At 43.6% G+C, this 25,981-nt stretch overlaps 1 protein-coding gene across 1 annotated transcript in view; it reads right to left on the minus strand.

Moving 5' to 3' along the window:
* Ush2a (usherin) overlaps window positions 1-25,981 on the minus strand; it is a 732,353-nt gene that overhangs the window by 222,567 nt on the left and 483,805 nt on the right. The window contains exons 39-40 of the mRNA XM_004626936.2: window positions 7,069-7,219; window positions 6,362-6,504 (exon numbers count right to left, since the gene is read on the minus strand). Of these exons, the coding sequence (XP_004626993.1) occupies window positions 6,362-6,504; window positions 7,069-7,219 (294 nt within the window). The remainder of the gene's footprint in view (window positions 1-6,361; window positions 6,505-7,068; window positions 7,220-25,981) is intronic.

A 25,981-nucleotide genomic window follows, 5' to 3' on the forward strand; every position in this document is an offset into this window, starting at 1 on the left:
AATGCCAGCAGCCATGTTGCTCTCTTCCCATTTCGGGAAACTGCGTGGGCTCCCCACTCTCGCCACTGAAGGGCTCTCTGCCTTGCCCGATTCTGCGGTGGGCGGGGAAAACGTGCCTTAATTAGCTCCTTCGGCTAGGGAAGTGTTAAACCCTGACTCCTGGCACGCTTTCAATTTAGTGCTTTAAAATGATAAGCGGAATCACCTAATTCTATATACAAATCAACCGGCCTGCTCCTGCATGGTTGAAAGGGTCACCACAATTATGTAAAACATGAGTAATAACTGTAATTGGGGTAGTTGGCTAATACAATAAAAAGCTCCGAACAGGAGAAAAGTTATACTCACAGCAGTAGCTATCACTTTCTAAAGTAAGAATTCATGGATGAAATGACATGAAAAAGATGGTTATAAAATTTTAATGGAATGATAAAAGGCAAAAGTCAGCCTCTCAGCTGAATTCTTAAAATCCCTATATATCACAATCAGCTCCTTAACTGTAAAATCAATGTGGAGTATAACATGTTGTCAATGCGCTGTCACTAGAGGGGAGGCTGGAATGGGTGACAGGCACACAGCTCTGCTGGCTGGGCACGAAAATGCAACCGCACAGCCCTCTCCCGGGCTGTAATTGTTTGGAGAATTCCCTTCCAGGGCTAGAAGCAGGCATCCCTTCTGGCCCGATCACAGATCTGTATTTCGGACCATTTCATTGTGGCATCAGTAATAGAAAGTAGTTTCGTTTTGGCAAAGGAGCTGATCTTCTATGGGAAACTATTGAGCTCGTCAGCTTCCAAAGTTCAGCTGTAGCCTCAACCGGAGTAAGGACGCTGTTCACCAAGGAGTCTGCTTATTCACATTTACATTCAGGTGTGCGTGTTGTGAAGGGCACGTGCACACAGTTGTGCATGGAGGTGTGTGTGCCTGAGTGACTCACAGCTCAGCGCATTGGACATCCTGCGGCTTTCACGGAGTTTCCACACTCCAAGTTACCCACGATTGATTGGCTGGTCTTCCTGTTACGTTCTCAAGTGTTGCCTGGAAGTCACTTTTTACCATCCTAATTAAATCCCACTCAGTATCAAAGCTCTTTTTGTCAATATTAACTCCATGAATGAATGTCTCCCCCTCCCCAATTTGTCAACGTAACTTACATTAACTTTACAATGTAAAATTCAGAGGATAGATACGTAATTGTAGAGCTATACAAGACAACATATTACACGCCAAGTGTTGAGGTAGCCTTTGACATTCAGTACTGATATGTCAGCAGAGGAATACAGAGAAGGGTTCTATCTGCTTTTTCATCATGAATTCCTTTATCAATTTATTATTTATACCCCAACTACTTCCCCAAAGAATTTCTGACAGCTCAAAATGAAAGATCCAAATGTAAAAAGACCAATGAAATAAAGATAAAGAAATATGCATTTGCGGTTGCTTCTCCGACAGCCCATCCTAAGGAAATGCCCTGCTTTCCCAGCCCCCTCAGCTGTGTGCTCCCACTCTGTCTGTGTAGGGTGCTCGCTGCCTAACCAGAAGTCTCCACATCAGCGTGCAGCCTCCACATCTCTTTTGCCCCTTGTTTACAGAGTAGGCACCTAGGAACCATTTACTTCACTGGGTTTTCATGCAGTTCCTGCTATCAGACCTTCTTTCAGTCATAACTTCAGCAGCACGTATTGGTCCCTCTTCCAGGTTCCTTCCAATTAGGGCACCACTGGTGACCCCAAGGGACAAGATGCAGAGTCCCAGGAAAGTCACCTTGTTGAAGGGCACAGTGATGGTGCACAGTCAATACAAATGAAAACTTTTTTTTTTTTTAGTTTTAAAAAATCTTTTATTCATTTTATTATTATTATACTTTTTTCTTTATTACTTGCATGATTTCGATGAGGTATAAAAGCAGTGCCATATTCACATGCTGAGCTATAAAAGGCTCAAGTCAACAATTGCCAGTTCTGTTGATAACCCTCTACTATTATGGACTATTGGACTCTATTGGGTTATTTTGCTGAATTCAAGTACCTACAATTTTTAGACTGGCTTCAAGTGTGTAAAGGTCCTTTAAAGACTTCTCCAAATACAGCTTCTCTAACTCCAATGAAAACTCTAGAGGGGTCATGAGGAGGGAGGGCTTCCTGGAGGAGGGGATATTTCATTTTGATGAATGAACATCATTTGCCAGGCAACAAAAGAGGAAGCATCTAGTCAGACCTGAATCTCAGTTAACGCTGTCACGCCTTTCTCTCTTATTCTGAAGAGACCTGGGTTCCTTTGTAAATGCTGTATCTCAAAGATGGAGGAAGGTTGCAAGTGGAAAAATCAAGCAGGACCCAAACACTAGGAGGATTTTCCAGCTTTTCCATCCTCAGATCACAGAACAATTATAAACGAACAATAATAACAAAAATTAATACAATGAATAATCATAGTATGTTAATAGTACTTAAACTTCACTGTGTAGTTCATTAGATGCATCCACCTGTCATGCACTAGTCAAAACTCATGAATAACTAATATTGGCAAAATAATGAAAGCATATATGCACACACACACACGCGCGCGCACACACATGCACATGTGCACACACACACACACACACACATTCATGCAGACCCTCAGAATAAACTGTTCAAATCCTACAAGTCTTATTTAATAATTTCTCTTAGACCAGTAATTAAAAATGTAAATGTGGAATTTTAAAGTATAAATTGGGGAAATAATCAAATTATAAAAATGGCCAACAATTAAATCCTTTCCTGTAGAACAAACTCAGGGTTTTATTTTGAGGTAAAAGAATGATTTTTTAAAAGAAACTTCAGTTTTGAGGCTGGAGATATAGCTCAGTGGCATTAGAACTTGACGGGCAAGTATAAAGTCCCACGTTCAATCTCCAGTACTGTGTGCTGTGCAGGCCCCAGAACCTGGGCCTGCCATGCCAACCCTGAGACCAGGCGTGTGGTGCATGCCTGTAATACCAGCGCTGGGGAGGCCGAGACAGTAGGATCACTACGAATCTGAACTGTGTAGTGAGACCTTATATAAAAAAATAATAATAAATAAAAATTAAAAAAATTAAAAAAGAAGAAATTTCAGCTTCATTTGTGGATCTCATTACCTGTTTGTACCAGATACATTTGTTATTACAATAACCAAAATAAGTGTATATTTCATAATTTCATCTCACGTAGAAACAGGAACAAAAATCAACTCTATGCCTTTTATTGATCCAGGGGATCTACATTCAAAAAGAAATTTAAAATGATACAGAATCTGAAAACAAGATGATAGGAAATTGACAAGGGTTATCATATTGCGTAGTGTTTTCTTCAAAGTAGTTGCTCAGGTTGACAGATGCTGGCATGAGAGACGGATCAAACAGTGTGAGCAATGACTGTTCCTTTCAATGGACTAATAGAAATTCAGAAAGTCGTAGTATAGACATCTCAGGTGTCTTGCATATGCATATTCATTTACCTTACTTTTATATAACACAGGATTCTAGCAGGCAAAAAACAGAATGGCAGGAAACCTGATCTCTCCATCAAGCATGCTTTCCACATTCATATACTGAACACAAAACAATTATAAATATACAAGAGAGAGGGAAGAATAATCTAAGCAGGAGGGATGATTATTTCTGGTTTAAAGATACCAAAATCTTCATTTTTTTTTTTTTTTTAGCTAAACAAGCGCTTCCAAGTCTAACACCATCTTTGTGCTTTGTGGCAAGCTGCAGACTGGGATGGGGTTGGATTGCCAACAGCACATTGGCGAACATCATGTGTTGTTTGTGTTTACCTGGTTGCAAACAGTCAAACACCACACTGACCACGTTGACTGGGACAGACATCTTTTATTAACACACATTTAACGGGATTTAAAATATTCATAAGAAATGTGCATTATTATTATTTGGCATCAGCACCCTAGACTTTTAAAAATGCATGGAACTGCATATTGGTGGAACACTGATGTAAATGACAAATTATTTGAAAAAAAATCTATTAAAATTCTTCACCAGCCTTTGTCTGTCCATGAGGCTTTCTCTCAGCACTAAGCATTTCTCTGGTGGCAGTGGCGGCACATTTCCTTAGGTTTATCTTTCTGGTTTCAGCCATGTCACAGGCCTGATGAATTTCTTTGTCAAAAAATATCACATTAAAAGTATTGCTATGGGTGACCTACTTGGGTCCTGGGATGTTCTGAGAATGTGGACAATGGAGGAGAGGTGCCCATGGCTGGCATGAAATTCAAATGTGGACACAATGTGACTTTTCCGTTTTGTTCTGCAAGGCACTATGTGAGATTCCTACATTGAAATCGCACATGGTGTGCTGGAAGTTCTGCTTGGGATCAGGTCTGAAGTACGTGCTGGCACACGGCTGTCAGGGCATGGGCTTGAAAAGCAAGGCTTCATGGCCATGACAGGCAAGAGGCCCGTGCCCCATGCCAGTCACTCAGCTGCACATCGGCTGGGGGATGACATCCTTCTCCACTAACATCTGAAATGTACAGAACAGTGTTTCTCGGTGTTGGGGGTCCGTGGGTGCTGGTGACTCAACCTGCAGGGGCAGACAGCCTGCTTCCCAGGGTTCCACACAGAGCAGAGGCGGGGTGGGGTTCAGTCCTACGGGGAAAAGGATTTCAATAGCGATGATGGTTATGTTTCTCCAGTCGCTACCTGCTGTGTATCCCTGTGTTACCTACTCTTACTTAAGGGAAACTCAGGCCAGTCCAAACCCAGGTTCCAACCATCATGACAGGTTCTCCGCATGACAATTCTCAGCACACACACACAGTCTGTAGGACTTGTTTTATAAAAAGACAAGACAGGAGGTAAGTTAGCCCAAGTGTACCACACTGATTGGTAATTTGCAATGCTTTGGACTCTGTTTATTTATGTGCCACCCTCCGTCCTGGAGATGGAAGGTCATGGGGCTTACTCAATAAGGGCCGTGGGCAGATGGACCACTGAGGAAATCCTCCAGTGGCCTCTTGTGGGGAAGAGAAATGACAATGCCAAGAAGAAAGGCCCGTTGCCTCTTTTTCCAACCTGGAATTCTATCGTGCCAGCAACTTTGCAGTGGGTTGAGTAATTATGTTGTTGACTTTCACTGAGTGACATTAAGTATACTGCTATGTATAAGAAGATAACAGATCTTTAAAAAAATTCTTCAACAGTCTATTTTGAGCCTGAGCACTCCAGTTCATAAATCTGAATGCAATTCATGCCTGTACTCCAGAGTGCGTGTGATGCTCCCCTAAAAGGTGGGGCATTAATGCTTCCTAGGTCTTGGGTGCCATCTAGTCTACTGTATTGATAATTTCCTAAATGTTACCCTTGAGACCAAAAATGTTGGCTGTACCCTTGCAGCCTGCCTAAGTTGTTCCCAGGGAATAATGACAGATTGGGAGAGATGGATCAAGTATTATGTATTATTTTTCAGAAAGGTATTTTAAAAAGTGAAGTAAACTTTAAAGATAGCAAATTCCCTTTCATTTTATGTCTTATCATTACTAAAATAATATAATTAGAAGAAGTATTATAAAAATAAAACCACCTACTTAATATATAATTGATACCACTTCCAGTTCTGTACCATTGTATTAATATCCAGCCTTCTGGAAGTCACTCAGATTCTCATTAGATATAAAGCCAGGATGGCAATTGGCCAACAGAACAACATCTCTTAAGGAGCCCGTGATTAAAACACTTGACAAGATTAACCCTAAAACCTCATTGTTCAAAGATAAAGTGCCTCATTCACTCTGTATAACTTGATTCCCAACTTTTATATATATATATATATATATATATATTTCTCTCTAAATATTTATACTCCTTGAGATATATTTCATATAATCCAAATAATACATCCTTGTATTTATTTCCTAAACATAACTTGGTTAAAGCAGACATACAATTCCAACAAACACAACAGGGTCATTTCCCAGAAAGAAGCATAGAGACTCTCCAAGTACTCAGGATGCCACGTCCTTGTTGCATTTCCTCCATCGTGCTAGGAGTCCTCCAGAGCAGAGAACACTATCACAGAGCAGAAGACAACCCTTGCTCTAGAAGGGTGCCCAAGTGTACCCCCAAAGGACAGAACAGGGTCACATCCTAGCTTCCTGTGAATTGCTTCTTGTCTGCAGATCAAACCCTCCAATACTGCAAGCCCACATTTCCTTCTGGAGAGACCAACCGCCCTTGTCTTCTCTCTTGCCTGGAAAAGACTGTTGTCATTTAATGACAAGAAAAGAGAAAAGACTCACTGTCTTGCTTTGGAAGAACTAGACATGTGGGCTCCCTAAGGCCCAAGACATCTGGCCGGGTCCTGCCCAGCCCACTTACTGTCCTCGGCAGTCAAGAGTGGGATCCTAGGACTGTGCGCCCTGCCAAATGCATTGGAGGCAACGAGCCGGAACTCATATTCTGTGTATGGCTGGAGGCCGCTCACTTCGTAGTGCATTGATGCAGAAGGGTTGGAAAACAACCTGTAAGGAAAAGCAATGTCAGTTAGGAAATTTTAGGCCTGGGATAAAGACAAAAAGCAGATTAAATCTTGCAAAAACAATTGAGAGAATGCCAACATGTACTTAAGTATTGCCATTTTGTGCCATCAAGTGGCATCTCTCTCAAGGTGAGTACTGGCGGGGAGTTTGAAAACTTGTGTTAATAGGAGGTTCAGATTCTAGGCGTGCTGAGATGGCTTTCCAGGTGAAATTGGTAGATACGATAATTTCCTGTCTGTAGCCACACTGCAGACAGTGGTTTGGTAGTACCAGGTGTTTCCCCACTTCATGTAAAACCTGTCTTCCTGGAGCCTTACTTTGGTGAGAACTCTTTTGTGTAAAAAGATCTTACTTTACATGTTATGTAGATGAAAAATAGGTATTTTTTCAGAGCAAATAATTATGCAGTAGGTTGTTCATTGGTTTGTGTTTGCACTTTTAAAAATAACTTCTGCTTGTTGCAAATGAGAACGGGCATCTTCTTAGGATTTTCTATGTACTTAGAAGAAGCCAGTTGAGAGGAACGAGGCCGAGGCAGAAGCTCACTCGAGAAAGCTGAGCTGGGAGTGGGCCGGCCTCATCTGGAGCTGGTATCTGGGGGAGCTGGGAGCGTTGTTCCGAGCTGGTGTAGACCAGACAACCTGAAGACTGGTTGGGGTGGCAGATGAAAGCCTGGGAGGCAGCACACCATCTGGAGCTGTCGAGAAGCACAGATGAATTAGAGCAGAGAAAACTGTGGAGAACATATGCCGGGTGGAATCGAAATGCTCCATATACTGGAAAAACTGTTCCTCAGGATCAACAACAATGTTAACCATGGTCCATTTAATTTAACATTTTCATTCCTGAACTACTGTACTTCCTTATTGTTCATTTCAACACAATTACATTAGTATTTCAGTTCTGAAAAGCCAGCCCCCCAAACGGCAAGACAAATGGATATGCGGCACTCTCCCACCTGTACTTCTGCTGGTCTAATTGAAAACATGGAGGGGATTTAGTGAAGCAAATAGTAGAGACTTTTTAATTTACTGCTGTCATCAGCAGACCCGCGGCTCAGCGCTGATGCAGTCCAGGTCTCCTATGTACTATATCCTCCCTATAGTGTCCCCCATTGTCACTTTGAGCACAACCTGACTTGTGAACAAACTGGATTTTTTTCGGTTTTTGCAGGACAAGTTCACTAAAATTTAATTTTTCTGTAATTAAGTGTGGAATATTGTGGCCTTCATGTTTGCTTATGAAAATTTGGACAATAAAGGTCTTTCCTCCTGTGTCCTACACTGTCCTACGTTTCCCAGAGTCTTGCCCTTACACAGATATGAACTCAGTCACTGCATGCACATCGCCTTTCTGAGCAGAGCTCAAGGTCATAATATAATCAAATTACGAGTGCTGAACTTAGTGCCCCTGCTTGGGAGAGTCCATCAGGAAATCTGAGTTCATGCAAAATGGTTCATGTGAAGGGTCCCAGAAGGCCTAACAAGAATGAGGAAAACTAAAGCCTATTCTAAGGAGACATTTCAACAAGATGATTCTTGTTATTTTGGTTTTTCCACCAAGTATAACTTGAATGAGCCTTTCATATCTGTGCTTAGTCTACAACTAGCCAGAAACATCAAAGTAAATTAAGCAAAGCTGTGTGGCTATAAGGAACTCGCCTACTGACACTGAGCCTCTGTTTGCTATAAAATAAGGGTAACCTGCTTCTCTTGTGAGATCGGTGGGAAGAACAAATCTCTGGGAATTATTAGCTGGCGACTATCATTAGTAATATTATTACCACATGGAAGATCTGGACTTCCGATGGCATAATTGGATACTCTAATGTAAATTTTTTTGGGATTCTGTGATGATTCTAACATAAATTCATAACAGCCCCAGGTTACCAGGAGGCATTGGAGAAGGAAGATAAGAGATTAATAATAAAAGCAAGTGAAATATCAGGGTCTGTCTTCAGTCTTCTTCCCCATAGAGTCTGTGTCCTCAATCTTCTTCCCCATAGAGTCAGTGTCACCTGTATATCTTGCATGCCTCACAACTCAGAAGAACATGCAGCCCATGAACACTGAGACTAACGGATGCCCAGGGAGAGGAGTGGGAGGATTAGATTACAGGTTCCATCAATCTTCTGCAAGGGGTTTGAGTTCATTCATAATTTATTCATTTGTTCAATATGCATTTATCCCAGCTCCATTCTGCGATAAATGGTGCTCTTCCTATGGAGGGAAAATGCCCTGAGTACAGTGGACTCCACTCCTGTCCCTGTAGCGCTCACAGTTATGGGTAGGAGGGGGCAATAAACAAAAGGATACAGGAAAGGATGCCATTTGGGACCAGAAGTGCCCTGGGGATAATAAAACAGGGTAAGAGCAGAGTGGGAGTAAGGAATGGGCAACTTCAGTTACCCAAACGTGGCTTGGATCCAGTGGACTAACTGCAGGAAGGCATGTGATTTGCAGATGTTTGGGAGAAGGGAGGTGCCATGACACCCAGATAAGGAGCAGCCCAGCCAGAGAACAGCGAGCAGAAGTAGCAAGGAGAGAAAGCTCTGGTTGCCATGCAGGAGTAGTAAAGAAGCCTATGAAGAACAGGGAAAGACAGGAGGGAAGGGAGAGGAGGGTAGGGAGCAGGTGGGGTCTCACCTGAGGGGCACTGGGGAAGGGCTGTGGGCTGTGTTCTGTATAAGGTCAGGAGCCGCTGTAGCACTTTGTAAGGGAGCTCACATGATGTGATTCCAAACTCACAAAGACCACTCTTGTGTTGATATGGGCCAGGGCATAATGGAATATAAAGGAGCCAAAAATGATGCCCAAACATCGATGGATGGCGGTGTCCTCACCCGGACGGGAGGTTCTGGTGGGGCAGTCAAGAGTTTTGTTTTGTCCAAGTTATGCATAAGAGGTGTATGGTATGGGGAACTCTAGCAGAGAAATCAAGGAAGAAGTTGCAGAAATGAGTCTGGAGGGAAGTGGGACTCAAGGTAGATGCTCTGTGGAAATGCCAAGAGGCGATGAGATGGAGTAGGGAGTGAGGTAGGGGTGGAGCGCTGAGGAGGGATTTAAGACGTGAGCCCAGGCACCCACCAGTGTCCTGAGCTCAGGTAGAGGGAGGTCCATTCCACAAGGGATGGAGAAGCAGCAGTTAGGGGGTGGGAGGATATTTGGGAGAAAGTGCTGCTGGAGGCCAGGGAAAGAACAGGAACATGACAACAGGGTCGGGTTGCCACGAATTGAGAAAGAAGAGGAATGGGGTTCCACCTGGGTGGTGACCTTCCACAGGACCAAAGCAGTGCTGAGGACAGAGTCAGGCAGTCTAAGAAGAAGCTTTTGGGAAGAGAATGGGTGAGAACAGCAAATGGATCCAGTGAACTCAGACAGCTGGGTTTGAAGGAGCGAGTTCTGACGGGGAGTACAAGATGGGATGTCAGCTCTGACAGCTTGTGGTTTTCAAGCCAGGGTTCTGCACGCTGGGAGGTGTCATGGACACACGCCTACTGCAAGGATCCCATAGGAGACTAGAAGACGGGACAGTGTAGCAGAAGGTAAAGTAATTGCCAGAGCAATGTCCCTCGGTGGGGACAGGGAGAAAATCAGGCCCTGTGCATGGAAGGGGGAGCCAGGGCCCAGAGCAGGGACAGCGGCCCACCATGCAGGAACATGTGCAGACAGTGAGTCCAAGAGGTGCAGCAGGGCTCAGCCCTGTGGACAGAAGCCCATTGTCCTGTTGAGTGGAGTAGAAGCCAAGCCACAAGCTCAGTGCCCATGGCTGAGGGTGACCGGGGTGTGAGAAGGGAGAGCACTGGGAAGAAACAGTCTGCTCTGTTAGGAAAAGAGAGGCATGACCAGGAGGTGCGGGAGGACTGCCGCAGGGCCGCCGCTCAGCAGCTCAGTGCCCAGTCCTTGCCTGGAAGGATGCTCATGGCTGAAGATTTTTTCAGTGCTATTTTACCAACACAAACACTGTAATCAGTGTTCATTTCTTAGTTGATAAATATTCTTGAATGACTGATGGTACGTATACACATGTAAGAGAAGCCCGGAACATACATGGGAACAAGGTGAGGTCCAGGGCTGGGGATATAGCTCAGTGGCACAGCAAGGTCCTGAGTTCCATTACTAGTACCAAAAAAACCCCAAGCAAAGTCACACTGCACCTGACGCAGAAGGCATACAACCACGTCTCACACTTATTGGTTTTGGCCTATTTTTTCTGCATGAAGGAGCACTGTGTTACTGACTGTCTAAATTCTGAGAATTAGTTGTCTATCACTAACATGAAAAATACCAACTTTAATATGCACATGTTAAAATCTGTGTTCACCTACCATGGAGTGAGGCAGAGGGGAGCCCCGTGCAGGTCTCACCATAACACCGAAGTAGCATACACCGCCTTCCAAGTGACAACTGAACGGTACGAGTGGTAAGTTGGCCACACTTCCAACATATTTTCAAACAAAGGCTCGCCTTGGGTTTCTTACACGCGGCTACGCAGGCTGTCCTCCTCCTGCATAGATGCTCACTAGACGTCCCTCTCTGGCTAACCCCTTTTAGCCTAGAGATGCTCTATGGGGCCTCCTCAGCGCCGAAGTAATCACAGGGCCCCAGCTGCAGTCCCACCCCGGTCCCTCAGCAGAGGAGCCCTGTGCCCATCAGCCTGATAGATCGTCTCCACGATGCGGTGAGCTCCGCTCACAGAGCTTCTCTCCAGTTTAATACGGCCCTCATGGGGCAAGCACTCCACAGACAACCTCCTGAATCACCCCGTCCTGTCCAGTAAACACTAATTCACCAGGCAACCAGATAAGTGCAGCTACCCCAATCTATAACTTCAAAGGAAAGGAGTTTTTTTTAAAATCAAGTTTCAAGTTTAACCTTTTTCAAAGGCAAAATTAATATAAAACATTAAACAACAAATAAATTACAGGTTGAACTATGCCAACTTGCTTGAAAATTTTGAATATATGATTTTATTAAACTGTAAAGAAGTGTACACTTGGAGGATTTATCTAGAATAATTCTCCAGACAGACAGAAATGGATTTACACATGCCCCAAACCTTTGCTCCACATAGATTTATAGAACTCTGTGGGGAGAGCCCCACAGCAAACACAGAGGCCTTTCCCCTCCAGAGCAGGTGACTCCTACAGCCGCAGGAGCCACAGGAAGAAAGCTTTCTAGAAACATCAGTTCCCGACACACCCCAGCCCCTTGTTACTCTGTGCAGTATGGTTTTGCACGCAGGTATGTGAGTGTTAAAGTAATGCACGCAGGTATGTGAGTGTTAAAGTAGTGAGGGATGTGCTACATTAGAGTACCAAAGAAAATTGTGCTCATTTGTATTAAACTTAACTTTTTTTTTTTAAATGAGTTTAGGATAGGGTGTACAGGGTGTTCAGGGCCTCACTAGGTAGATTGGACTCATAGTGAGCCTCCTGTTTTCAGCCTCCCAAGCACTGAGATTACAGGCACGTGCCTCCATGCCCAGTCTCAACTGCCATCCCAGGGCGCCCCCAGGGTGGGGCCAGCATGGCATGCTGGGGATTGAACCCCGGTCGCTGCACTCTGCCAGAGCAGATGCTTTAGTCTGCTGAGCTATCTGGCCGGCCCTCAAATTTCTAATAAAAGATGTTGAGAACCACTGACCTTGCTCTTCTGGGGATGGGCACAGGCAGAGCAGGTGCCCCAGGGCAGATCAGCTACGTTTTCTTACCACACTGATGAGGCATAACTCAGATAATTCCAGTGTACACCACACACACACACACACACACACACACACACACACACACACACAAACACACGGGACATAGCATAAAATGGTAGGCATGCTCTGAGGGGTCCAGAAGTCAGGCATCTCCAGTTACGCCTTGGTCCTTGCCTTGCGGGTGTGTGGCTGGCAGGGATCCCACAGCGGGCTCCATCTGATGTTCCATGCAGCCTACTGATGCTGTTGGCCTCTGCCTGGGTCTCAGGCCTGGCTCTCCCTGCACTTCACGCTATACCAGTGTGACCCTGGGGCCACTTCCACTCCCATCTGACTCCACCCTGAGCTCTACCTCTGGCCTCCTCACACAGGCTTTCTCCATTAACCTAAAGGAAACCCCGGCCTTTCACCTGTAGGCACCCTGGGACATTGCCACAGAACCTGGTGTATACTTAGAGTCCTGGGATCACACATCCTGCCATCATGACCTGAAAAAGCTACCTGGCAGTGAGGCTTTTCCATTCTGTTTTCCAGAATGGAAAATTAAAGTTCAGACACATATCCCGAGTCACTGAGTCATGAACAAATTGAAAACAGAAGGCAAGACTCAATTTCCAGTCACTCAGCCATATGTCATTTAAAAAGATATTAATTATGAGGAATATGCAGATGTGCTAACAAATGGACAGTCAACCTTGAGCCCAAGGATGCGCAAGCAGTGAGCTGGAGGTGGTGAGCAGGTTAAGGAGGCTTAATGCACGCTGCAGCCCCGCCAGCTCGCTTTGCAACACACCCTGTGCACCAGGATCCTCATCACAGTTCTTCCTGAGCCTCCGAACTGCATGCTAAGATTGTAGGGTTAGCTCTTGCCATACAGCAAGCAAAACTCAGAGAAGGTAGGTACTGCGTCTCAAATCACAAACCTGGGGAGTCAGCCACCAGAGTAGGGCTGCTTCCTTTGCAGGCAGCTCTTAATTCTATTCCAAGAAGGAGCCTGTGATAGCAGATGCTTTATAGTTTAGAGTATATACGAAATATATTAGATAAATGTAAAAGCAGCCTGTGTGTGATGTTAAACAGATACGCTTCAACAAAGTTGGTCTTATTTGGTAAGTCATATTTTAAATTAATACTTCCTTGGTTGTCCCTTACCCAGTAGGGGGCCTCATCACTGGTGGTGTTCGTGTGTCACTTCTCAGGAATTAGCGGAAGTCACTGTTGTCAATGTCAACGTTACTTAGCCATAATACTACTTGTACACATAACCATCTTATCAGGGCTTCTCCCGGTCTCCTCCTCACTATGTGAACGCTGGCATCAGAAAAACTTAGGTAGCACGGTGGAAGGCAGAGTAAACGCAACCCACGGCCCCACACGTGTCTTCTTTGTTTATAAGACTGTACTTTACCTTTGAACAGCAAGGTGAAGCTTAAATTTCGATCTAGCTGTGGGTTTTCCAGTGCGACACTAATGAAATGGTAAGATGAGCTGCCTGGGATCAGAGAGCATGTTTTTTTACTTCTGCTTGTGAGTGAAGGCTAAAAATACCAAATGCTAAAATTTACTTTCTGCAGAACAAAAGTTCTAAAAAGGAGGCATTTTTCTAACCATAAATATATTCTATGTTAGCAAATTTGAACCTTACTAAAAACATGAGGAAAATTATCCACAACGACGCTAGCTGGAGATAGGCACTGTTAAACTATTATAGGGATCTCTTTGTCCTGTTCCTATGCAAATATGTGCTTTCCTAATTTTTAAAGAAATTATAAGCACTTGGGGCTGGGGAGATGGCTCAGTGGAATAAGTGCTTCCCTGGCAAGTGCAAGGGTCTGAGTTCAATCCCCCTTTTCGCAAAAAAAAAAAAAAAAAAAAAAGAGAGAGAGAGAAAAGAAAAATTATGAGCACTTGTATATTATTTATTAACCTCTGCAATCAGATATGATGCAAATTTCCTGTGCATTAGATTTTTCAGCACTTTAAAACATGAGCACATGCAATATTTTCATAGATATAGAATACTCTCTTAAAGCTGATATTGGTGGTTATACAGTGGCATTGTTTTCAGTATTATATGAGACATCTTGACTATCCTAATAAATACCTCTTTAGGTACACATTTTAGAGATGCTAGGCAAATGGGAATGAATATTGCACTTATAGGGTATTAGTTGATGGCTTGTTTTCCAGGAAGTTAAGTTCACTTACATTCTCATTACTTAGGTGTTGCAGTGAGTGGCATGCAAGGAATAGATTTTTAAAAATGTATTTAGTTCTTACAGGGTCTCACTACACAGCTCAAACTCCTAGTGAGCCTCCTGTGTTTAGCCTCCTCAGGGCTAGGATTACAGAGGTGCACCACTACTCCCCGAATCTGGCCATTTAGCTCACCTGGGGGCAGGGCTGGCATGGCATGCGGTGCCAGCGATCAAACCACAGTCTCTGTTCTTGTCTAAGTTTGCCTAAGCAGGTGCTTTGGTCCGCTGAGCTATCTCACAGGCTCCTGCAAGGAATAGGTTTAATACTGGATACATATATTTATAGAATTATAGCATTCATCCAAAAAGTCAAACACAGGGCCAGCCAAACAGCTCAGTGGATTAAAGTGCCTGCAAGCAGGCGCAGGGCCAGCGGTTTGGACTCTGAGCCTGCTATGCCGGCCCCACCCCTGTGGCGCTTTGAGATGGCAATTGAGACTGGGCGTGGTGGTGCGCTCCTATGATCCCAGCTCTTGGGAGGCTGTAAACAGGCAGATCACTATGAGTCCGATCTAGTAGTGAGACCCTGAACACCTGTGGACCCTTCCCTAAAATACAGGGGGGTAAAAATAGTCAAACATAGAAGAGTGCAAGACATCTGTTCACCTGCTAGAGACCTGAAGAATCCTGCCGAAGCCCTGAATCCCAGGGCAGCTTCCCCTCGGCGTCCAGCCAGAGGCCTGGAGCCCACAGCAATGTCTCATGAGAGTTCTGTCACAAGGTCAAAGAATCCACGAGGGAAAGCCTGGAGGGTCTGCCCTGGAAACCCAAGGGCTGGTGCCGGAGGCTGGAGGACCCACACCAAAGGGAGGAGGCTGCCACAGGCTGAGGGGCCTGCACAGGGCTAGCAAGCGACAGTGCTCGAGGTCAGAGCACCTACAAGCAGCACAGCTGCCCTCCCTGGTGACAGTGAGGACCTGAGAACAGCCGAGTTCTTACCAGGAAAACCAGCTGCCACCAAGCTCCTCCTGCGAAATCAGAAGTGCTCGAGGGTCCCTCCCATTCTCCTTCTCTGCCATTGCTCCAACTGCAATCCTCAGGTGGGCTTTCCACACCCAGAACCACCCTGCCTCTGCTCAGCGGGACATTCCCACTCAAGCTGACCAGCAGCTAATCCCACAGGAGGCTTGAGTGTTCCATTACCCTTATCAAAATTAGTATTTCATAGTGGGTGGTCACAAGGCCCAGAATGATTTTGTTTTTTCACACGGCCCCCTTTGTAGCTATGTACCATTTCTCTAGACATTTTATTATGCACATTATATATTTTAAGCATACTATGACACAATTACATATCATTTGCATAAAGTATAGATATTACACAAGTTTTAACTCAGCAAATACTTCAAAGACATCTACTCCCTGGTCTAGTCCGCGATGCGGAGAAGTAGCAGTGACAGGCGGAAACAGCGCACGGAAGGAAGCAAGATGATAAATGTAAAAAAGGTAAAAGAGTAGAAGAGTGAACGGAGAATCAGGAGATGAACGCAGAAGTTGAAGTGGGAACGACATTTCATCAGCTTACTTCAATCTGGACTTCTAAAGAAAACATGCACCTTCACCAGCATGTCCTTGGGCTGATCATGTGTGCGACAGATTTGGTGAAATGTTTATATAACTACCGGGAAAACTAACAGACATCAGCTGGCTCTTCTTTATGAAAGTAAAGAAGAGTAATTACTCTTCTTTATGAAATGAAGGATGGCCCATGTGCTCACAAAGAGCATTTTCATTAGAATGGAAAAGTGAGGCTATCCCAAGTTACAGGGCCTAGGAGGAGAACAGAAAGTGGGGAAGCGGTGGTCAAGGTCATGAGAATGAAAGGGGAGCACGGAATACTAATTGCTATTGGCCACTGAAGAAAGAAGAGGTTCCACGTCACATTCTACCTCTAGACTTGGGCAACACAGCCACTTCCACCTCTATTTGTGATTTAAGATAAAAGAGATGCTTCCAATTACTCTACAAGACTATTTCAGGGACTTTGTTAGCCAGGAAACACGCAACAGATGAAAGTCATTCTGTGCTAATTTTGAAATACCCCAAAGCTCTGTATGAGCTACTGCTCAGAGAAAAACAGGGATTTTAAATTTCATTAGACACATAATTTGTTCAACAGAATATGGAACTGTCACGTTGTCAGCCTAATTGGAGGCCCTAAAGTGGGTGGTCACAAGGCCCAGAAAGATTTTGTTTTTTCATTATGTTTCAAACTACTAGCCAAATTTTCTTTACAGAGATTTCATCAATTTACACACTCTGTTAAACCCTTTGATTTTGACATTTGCACTCTTAGTACTCTTGAGAGTGTATCTTAGTATTCCTATTATTTTTGAGTACCATCATTTTTTTCCAATTAGTTTCCAGGAAGCGTAAATTAAATTCTTCTTTCTTGAGTAGCTGGTTATTTGAATGCCCTTTGTTTAGAATGTTTCCAGTTGGAAAAATAATTCAAAGTATGTATAACAAAAATATCAGTTGATTAATTATACCCTCTTTTTAGTTCAAATATAGTTTATTCACTTAAAATAATTCTCTGAAGAATTAAACATTTCTTAGATTAAAAATAGACACGCTTAGAAAGGCTAATAAATAATTTTAACCATGAGTAAATTCAGCTAGATCAAAATCTCTCTCTTTAGAATGTATATTAAATTATCCCTATTGAAAGTATCTAACAAAAACAATAGGAGAAAAAGAATCCTGACTTACGTAGTGAAGAAAATAAGCCATTGTTTATTCCTCCTCTTTGGTGTCATGGAGTCTATTTTAGGATAGAGTCAAGCACCTAGGAATTTAGTGATCTTTGAGTAAAAGTTTTAGTTATTTAGTGATTAAAAAGTCAGACGGGATTTGTTACACAAATCATTTTAGCCTTTGGATTTTATCTGAAGTTAAAATTAATTAACTATTTAACAGTTAAGATCCATGTAGAAAATGGTCAGATTATCTGTTGAACATCTGCTATGGTTTGGATGTCTATGTCACTCTACCCAAATTTACGTTGAAACCTTCCCCTGTTAGGGAATGATATTAGGAAGGGTGGGCTTAGGGACAAATTGGGTCATGGGGCAGAGCACCCTTACCAGAGAGACTCCAGAGAGACCCTAGCGTCTTCTGCCCCATGTAGGGTCAGGAGGAGAAGGCTGATTTTAAGGGAGCAGGTTGTAAGGCACCAAATCCCATAATGCCTTGCTCTTGCCCTGCTCAGATTCCAGAACTGTGACCGCTATGGCTCATATGTAGAAGTTCCCCTAAAGCCTCATGAGATCACAAATGGGGCTTTGTGGAGTGACCAGATAATGGATATGTGATACTGGATCATGGGGTGTGACACTGGTTTAATTCATGGATTGGTTTAGTGCCATTCTGGGTGTGGGTTATGGATTTACTGAAGATGGTTCCCCCCCACCCCAGGTGTGGACAGCACCAAGCACTATGCTTGCAGTCTGGATGGAATCAAAAGGAGAAGAAAGAAGGATCGTTGACTCCTGTTTGTCACACCATGCGCTGTTTCTCCTCTCCTTTGTCTTAGTTACTTTTCTCATTTCTCAGATAAACTACATGACAACCAAGGTCAAAGGAGGAAAGGTTTATTTGGCTCACAGTGTGTTGAGGTTTCAGTCCATAGCTGGCTGGCTCCAGGGCAGAGTGGTACATGACAGAGGAGAAACTGTCCACAGCAGGCAGAGGAAGGGCAGTGGCAAGCAGCAAGTGACCAGCAGCAAACAGCAAGCCACCAGCAGGAAGTGATAAGTGACACAGTAGCCCTCTTTCTGTCCAGGTAGTCTATCAGTGCTACCTGCTCTTAGGGCTGAGAGTGTCCACACCCTAGTAGGCCACCTATAGTCCCAGCATCACACCACAAGTCAATCCCAGCATCACATCCTAAATGCAGCATCAAACACTCTAGGCCCAGCCAGCTCTGAAAAGCCCCACTATGACAGAAGACTGAAAAGACACCTCTACGTATTGTGAGCTAAAATAAAAATCTCCTCCTCTAACTTGTGGATGCCAGGTATTTTGTTCAAGCAACAAGAGAGTAAGGCAACAAGAGATGAATTTCTGTTTATGATTAGACAACCTGGTCTATGAGATTTTATTATAGTATCCTGTAAGCATCTCTTACCCTATTAGGATACTAATTTTACATTCACCACTTAGGAGAGCAAAAATAGGCAACACAAGAATTAAAATGCTGAAAGATTTCTAAGAACTGACTTCAGTTTATAGTAGTAGAATTAGAAACAAAGTTAGAGAATAAAAATGTCTGCCCATTTGACCACAGCAATGATTTGTAATCATCTAATTAGGTTTATGCAAAAATATGTAATCAAGGCATTATTGGTAGTTATTTGTTTCTAGTAATTTAACCACACAATTGTTACACAGTAAAAGTTTGATATCAGAAGTCAAATAAGATTGATACCAAGGAATTATATCATGTTTAAGTTAATGAACTTGGGAGAATTTAAACATCTAAATCAAATGTATTCATACTAATAGCCATTTTTAATTTGTATGGGGCATCAATCAGAATGCCTAGTTTTGAAGAATTGCTTGATAATCAAAGCACAGTTTTGCCTGCAAGAAGAAAGTACTGTTAATTTCCAACTGGTTATTTAAAAATCATTGGGCATATTGCATGACAACAACATGGTCTTCTTCTGACCTTGAAAACTTAATCTTACTATTTCTTAGGCTTTGGGACACAGGAGTCCCTTTGCCACAGCCCAACCTTACTCCCAGGAGAAAGATGAGGCTGTTACATAACGCACCATGTCTATGTGCATTGTACCTTGTTCTCAGTGTCAACCCTCACAGGCAAGTATGGCATTGTAATTTGTTTAAGTTCATATAGTCATAGAAACTAAGCCTTGAACTGAATCTGACTGATTTTAGGATCCCTGAAATTCATCAGAACAATTTGCAGAGATGTATAGACGTAAGTGGAGGTGCATAGGTGGCATGGACAACAGAGGAGCCACAAAACGTGGAAGTCCCACACCTGGTGCTTTTTATGCTACACACTGATCCCTCCTCAAACAACTGCTTTTCATATTTTCTTAGGAAGTAAGAATTTGCAAATGCTTTCTAAGAATTCATAGAAAGCCAAGATCTTCAAGAGTGTTTCATTGGCCATAGCCTAGTCAGATGAGGAATTTAGGTCTGGCCCTTTACTGAGAAAAAAAAATCTCCCTGAGAAATATTAAAATGTTATAAGTTTCCGACTATCCTGCCTCCGTATGCAGCCAGCCATGTCGCCTTCAGACACAGTAACAGAAATTACTGTATGTTTTATTAAAAACCTATTTTTGTGTGTGTCTCTCTTGCTTTCAGTTTTATCTAAAACTCTAATTTAGTTGTTGTTCCCCTAGGTACAAAGTACACAGTTCATAATTCATTTGATAGAAAATGTCACTTTAGATTCTTGCCCTTCTTTGATAAATGAGAAAAAACATGTACGTTTCAATTTCCTCAGTGCCAGAACTACCAGGAACAACCCCCTGTTGTGCTTCTCAAAGACCTTTGTGTTAAATTAAACATCAAGATTCAGCAACTGTGGGGAGGGATAGTTCCCAGACAGAGAGAACAAATGTACGAGACAGAGGCAGACAGTGTCGGTTTCTCCTTCCAGTCAAGTGGTATCTCCCAAAGAGTAGCTTTGATCCTCAAATTAGTTCTCACTTATAATTTAGTGCACCACAGCCACACTGCTGTTTCCTTACATTTGGCTTTAAGAGGCAGTTATTGGAGTCATCAGGGAAAATACAAATTTAGGTGCTTATGGGTTAGTTGAATTTTCAGTGTAGTAGGGAGAGCTAACATCCACATTCTACTTAATATGTGTCATGCTTTACAATTTTTATACAAGCAGTTGGACACCTACTTGGGTGTTAGCGATCTTCTCTGTACACAGGTGTTCTTTATCCCTTACCTAACCCTGTTGAGGGAGGTTCTGGGATTAGAAACTGCTTTTGAGGCAAGTGGCCTAAGCTGCGTGGGGAGAACTCCCTGAAGCCGCACAAAGGGTAAGAGAAAATGCTGTGCTGGGCAACTGGGACACGAGGTGAACTTCACAGTCTGACACACTCTATTGTCCATTTCTTTAACAAATGTACAATCTAAGGTATTCTTATTGAATTTATAGAGTCAACTAGGGAGTAAGATTCAAGCCTTTTTCTGTGGGTAAACCCCCAATTTCAGATTTCATAAAAATTTTCATAACTACTTCTGATAAATATTCCTCCTCCCTGATAGTCCAGAAAATACAAATGGCTACTTGTATAATCACTTCAGGGAATGATTTCTCCACATATCCACACTGCTGCTGGTGCAGAATTCTAGAATATTCTGCTTGGGAATGCCTGGCCTCATCTGACTGTAGTGCTTTAAATCAATTAATGGAAAATTGTTTAAGTCTAGGAAGAAAAAGACTCACATATTCATGTATTTGTTTTCACAAATATAGTCTTAGTTTCTCTCTTTGTGTGAAGTTTTTAATTTTTCAAAATCAAGACCATGGGAAAAGTTAGAGTTCACTTTACAGAGGCACGAATAACATGTAACCAGGAAATCACTTCCCATTTCCTTGGGGATACAGAGAGAGTTAAGACCAAGAATTGACTTCTACAATAGGCCCTTGGAGTGGCCCACATGACTGAACAATAACAACACCACTGTCGTACCCTGTCATTCTGAGGAAATGTGTTTGAACAGGTTTTAATGAAACATTCTGTTTGCCACATGTATGAAAACTTCTAACCAGCAAATCGAATGTGAAAGTCTAAAATTTCCGTCATAAGACATGAAGAGCTACAAGTACAGAGAAAGATTTCCAGAAAAGTGGTGAATCTCTTCTCCCAACTAGAGCTATTTTAAACACTGCCTTTATTAAATTCAAGGGCATGGTAGAAGTTCCTGGATAAATATGAACGAAGTTGGTCGAACTATTTGACATGCAAGGGAGAGGCTGCTGTTGGGCTGGGAAAGGCAGGGCCCTGTCTGTCTTCCCAGAATACATGATGTAACACTGCTTCTGTTTCATGCTGCTTTGTAAGCTATAGCCATCTATTTGGCTGGAGTTTTCCCAATTAGCTTGTACCCTGAAGAACACAGATCGTGCAGTATCCTTGGGAAGATATCTGGTCCCTTAGCAACAGGTCTCCAACACCCAGCCTCCACCAAACAACACCCCTGAAATCAGATGTGATACTGCTGCAGAGTCAAGCCAGTTTTCAACTCCTGTGTGGGCCTAGAGATCTGCTTCGCTCTTCTAGGAGAAGACAGAGAGGTAGGTGGAGGACCCTAAGTGACTCGGTGTTCAGCACGCGGAATCAGTATGCCTTGGTCGTTTTCTAGGTTTCAGAGCATCTCCCTGGCCTTGTGTGTAAACATGGACATCAATAATACTTTCCTTGTGGAATCTGCAAGAGGTAAGTGAGTATACACACGACAAGGCCACTCGTGCCTGGGTCTGAAGGATCAAGGCCCCCGGAACTCCTCTTCTATCACAGGAAAAGATGCCGTGGTCTCTGTCGCTCTCCAGGTGTTCTTTCCACTGTGTTTTCCTACACTGTGGAGTTGGATCCCTGAGCTCCTAGAAGGAAAGCCCTCAACGGTAGGACTCTCAGGCAGCAAGCCCTAGAACCAGGACGAGGCTGCCACTCAACAAGAACGCACAATTCAAACCCCAGCAGAGCAGGGCCAGCCAACAAGATGCTCACTAAAGAGAACTCCCCCCACCCCCAGCTTGTCTCTGGATCTCCTTCTAACAGATATTCAGTGAAGGAAGGAAGGACGGAAGCAGCAGAAGGAATTTCCTTGACAGCAACCTAGTGAGACAGCAGGGTGAGCGTGGCTCCACAGTGCCCATGGGGCCAGGCCTGTGCTGCTGTGGCCACAGGCAGAGCTCCACATCTGGAGCCTCAGTGCGCTTTCTAAGTGGTCTGGCTCAGGACAGGGCAGCACGCTGACTTCCTCAGCCTGAAAAGCCCTGAGAACTGCGACTCCATATCTGGAGAGGAGCCAGGCAGAGGGGCCTCATCTCTCAGGGTTCTGTGCCCCAAATATAAATGTGGGACGGAATTATAGACGAGACTGTGCACTTTTGCTTAATTTTGTTTTTGTTTTCTGAGACAGGTTTATGACATACCTCAGATTGCCCTTGAACTCCTGGTGACCCCACTGCCTCTGAACATGTGTTAAAGATGCTCTAGTTGAGGGCTTTTCAAACTGGGGGAATCCTCCAGGTGACAGAGAGACTGAGGAACACCAGAAATGGCCTGGCTGCACTATCAGCATTTGGGGCTACAGAACCTGGATTTGGAACAAGTCCCCCAGTCATGAGGACGCAACTGCTGCTTAGGGTTCCACTTCTGGAACCACCTGTCCAGTTCAGGTCTGCCATTTGACCAGTGAGGAACCTTGGTCATAGGCAAGTGAGTCCACGAAGTGGCATAGCCAATTAGTGCCCTCGCCCTCGCCAGCACTCAGGGCTCCCAGTCTCTGGTTGTCAGTGGCAGTGGTCCAAGGAGCACGTGGGCTCAGCAGTCTCGTGGCTGTAGACCTTCCATTGTTTCCCTTTATAGCACATTTGCGTCTTGACATTTCCTCATTCTAGACCTCGGTCAGAGCCAACACAGGCTGGGCGTGGGGGCACACACCTGTGAGACCAGCACTGTGGGAGGCTCAGGCAGGGCTCGAATGTTCAGCCTGGGCCGCTTAGCAAATCAGCAAGACCCCATCTCAAAATAAAAGTTAACCAATGGAAACAGCCAAGGTTGTAGCTTAGCCCACCTCATGAAGACACTCATGAAAGAATGCTTCCAGAACTGCTTCAGAGGGTGACAAGGAAAAGGGTAAATGTACTCCACCAGGGGGGCTGTATTCTGAGGGGGTGGGCAGCAAGGCAATTGGACTTTTGCTATAGTGCACTTTAAACTTGAAACATTTATTCAAGTATTTTGAGCTCCTTTTGCATTGATGGTATTCTTATATATGCAAACCTGTGATAAAATGTAAATTATCTTTTTTGTTTTTAATTTTATTAGTGTTGTACCTGTCTGCCATGTATGACATTTACATTCCTTATGTGGAGTTGGCACATGAGCAGTTAGGGACAGTAAAAGATAAAGAACAAATTAATCTCAAAACCAGCCTGAATTTATTTTTCCTTCACAATTTAGTGGACAGTTCATTCTTATCAGTCTTAAGGAACCTCCCAGGTGGGATTTCTTTCTTTTCCTTTACAACCTGAGAACTTTAACCCCTTAAGCCCCATCCATGGCTTCTCTTGCACAAGTTCGATTCCCGGAAACCCTAGGCCTGCACTTCGGGGCTGTTAGTAAGCAAGGTCAGGGCTCGTGCACCCAGCACTGTGATACCAAGTTGACAGACCTGGGTGGTACATGACGTGGGTCTTGGCGATTAGGCAGTACGCAGTGGAAACTACACAGAGAGGCTGGACGCAGGCCCGATGACAGCCTGGCAGAGACCAAGAGGGAGGGTGCGAGCTTTCATCATAATTCTCAGAAAAGCATGCAATTGAAAGTTTATGAATTATTTATTTCTGGAATTTTCCATTTAATATTTGTGCACTGTGGTTCACTGCAGATATCTAAAACCGCAGAGGAAGATAAACTTGCAGATAAGGTGAGCTCCTGAGCCAGCGCCCAGAGCTCAGGTACGCTGTGGTGAGGGGTGCGGAGGGGCGGAGCGCGGAGCAAGCAGGCCAGCCCTCAGCTGTGATTCTCTCTTGCCAGCCCGACACCCGCCTCACCGCCCTGATTCCTACTGTAGGAAACAGCGCATGGTGGAGACGCAGGAAACATTCCAATCAGAACAAACGACAGCGTAAAAGTTCCAAGTTATCACTGAAATGTGAGGGAAAGAATTGATTTTAAAATGTGTGTATTAGTCAGCCTCATATTTCTAGCTATATGTATCCCAACTAGTGAACACTCACAAATCTCTCGTTGGGATGCATACCTCCACAACTACTGTTGGCACAGACTATTCCTCGGTAACTTTTTACAGGACTCCAGGATTCTGAGAGTCTGGGTGTTCCGTATCCCCTTGTAGAGCCACAACAAGGATTCTCTTATGCTGCCAAAACGAATATAAATACGGTCTCTACATATTTAAGCTACACTAAGAGTTGTCTCACTTTCGTAAGAGTTCTTCTACAGGCAGGTAGGTGCTCGTGTAATTGTATGCAGAGCAGGCATAGAGGCTGGGTATGATAGAAAAGGAAAAAAAAAGAATAAGAAACAAAGCAAATATTTCTTTAGGGCACTAAAAGAATTCAAATAAAACTTCAAATTGCTTTCAAACTGCAGAGCCAGTCAGACAGACAGGATTCTTTCTAGCCTTCAAGTTATAGATAAACCTTTTTTCCAAGATAAAAAAACAGAAAGGGGAATTGTACTTTTTCTTTTTCAAAATGCAGTTTTTTAAAAAAATATCAATGGAACTTAAAGGAACAGTACCTCTTACCCCTTTCCCCTGCTAAAGAAGGGAAAATGGGATTTTTAATGGATTGTTTTTTGGGTCTCTCTGTCTTGCCCCGGGATGCTCTGAAGACAGCATTTAATTGTTCTGCAAAGCCCACATGAGCGGAGGCCGACGTACAAGGCTGGCAGCCTTTGCTGGAGGCCTGGCAGTGCAGGGTGAGCACACTTCAAAGTGCCCGCCCTCCTTTGTGGGGGCTCAGAAGTCCCTGCCTTTCTGAAGTTTTTATAAGCAGGAAATTCATTGCCAAGGCAGTGAATATGAAAACTGAAGACAGGTCCAGAAACCAAAATAGAGATCCATTCCTCTCTTTGGCCCATCATCCATAATTTTACACGCACGCATGCATGCACGCACGCACGCTTACCCTGAGAGAAGTCAACTATCATTTCCAAACAACAAAAGCCAAGTATTTTCTGCAAACTACTTGAGAGCTTATGTAAGAGTCAGAAACACTGAAGTTCTATTCTTGTCACATAACAGACAGAAAGCAAGGGTTAAACTAAGTGGCTTGTGTATGTATTTTCAAAAGCATCCTGTTTATTAAGAATTTAAATATATTTTATTTGTTGAATACACCTACTTTATTACTTTCAACTGGCTGACTTTTGTTCTAGGGGAAAAATAACAGCACATTTGGAAGACATACACCGAAGTAAAACATTATGCACAACTATTCTAAAGATTCATATGAACTGGGTGTAATATAAATTGTGTAGCTTTTAATATACCAAAGGTAAGGACAAACCATCTGGTTACGTGGTAGAATGGTGTTGTTTTAGAGAATGCTGCTTTTCTCCATCCTCTGTCTTCACTGTGGCTTTTACATTAAAAAGGCAGTTAATCTCATCTTCTGCCCTCTGAAGAAAGCAAGGCACCACACCTTGGCTCACTGTTCATTTCAATTTCTAGCCTATGGCTCATTTTTAATTTCTATCTCTTTTGCAGTTCTTAAGATCTGCCACAGCCACCTGCATGTTGAA

The sequence above is a fragment of the Octodon degus genome, unplaced genomic scaffold (genome assembly GCF_000260255.1).
Source record: "Octodon degus isolate 3935 unplaced genomic scaffold, OctDeg1.0 scaffold00017, whole genome shotgun sequence".
NCBI classification, from domain to species: Eukaryota; Metazoa; Chordata; class Mammalia; order Rodentia; family Octodontidae; genus Octodon; species Octodon degus.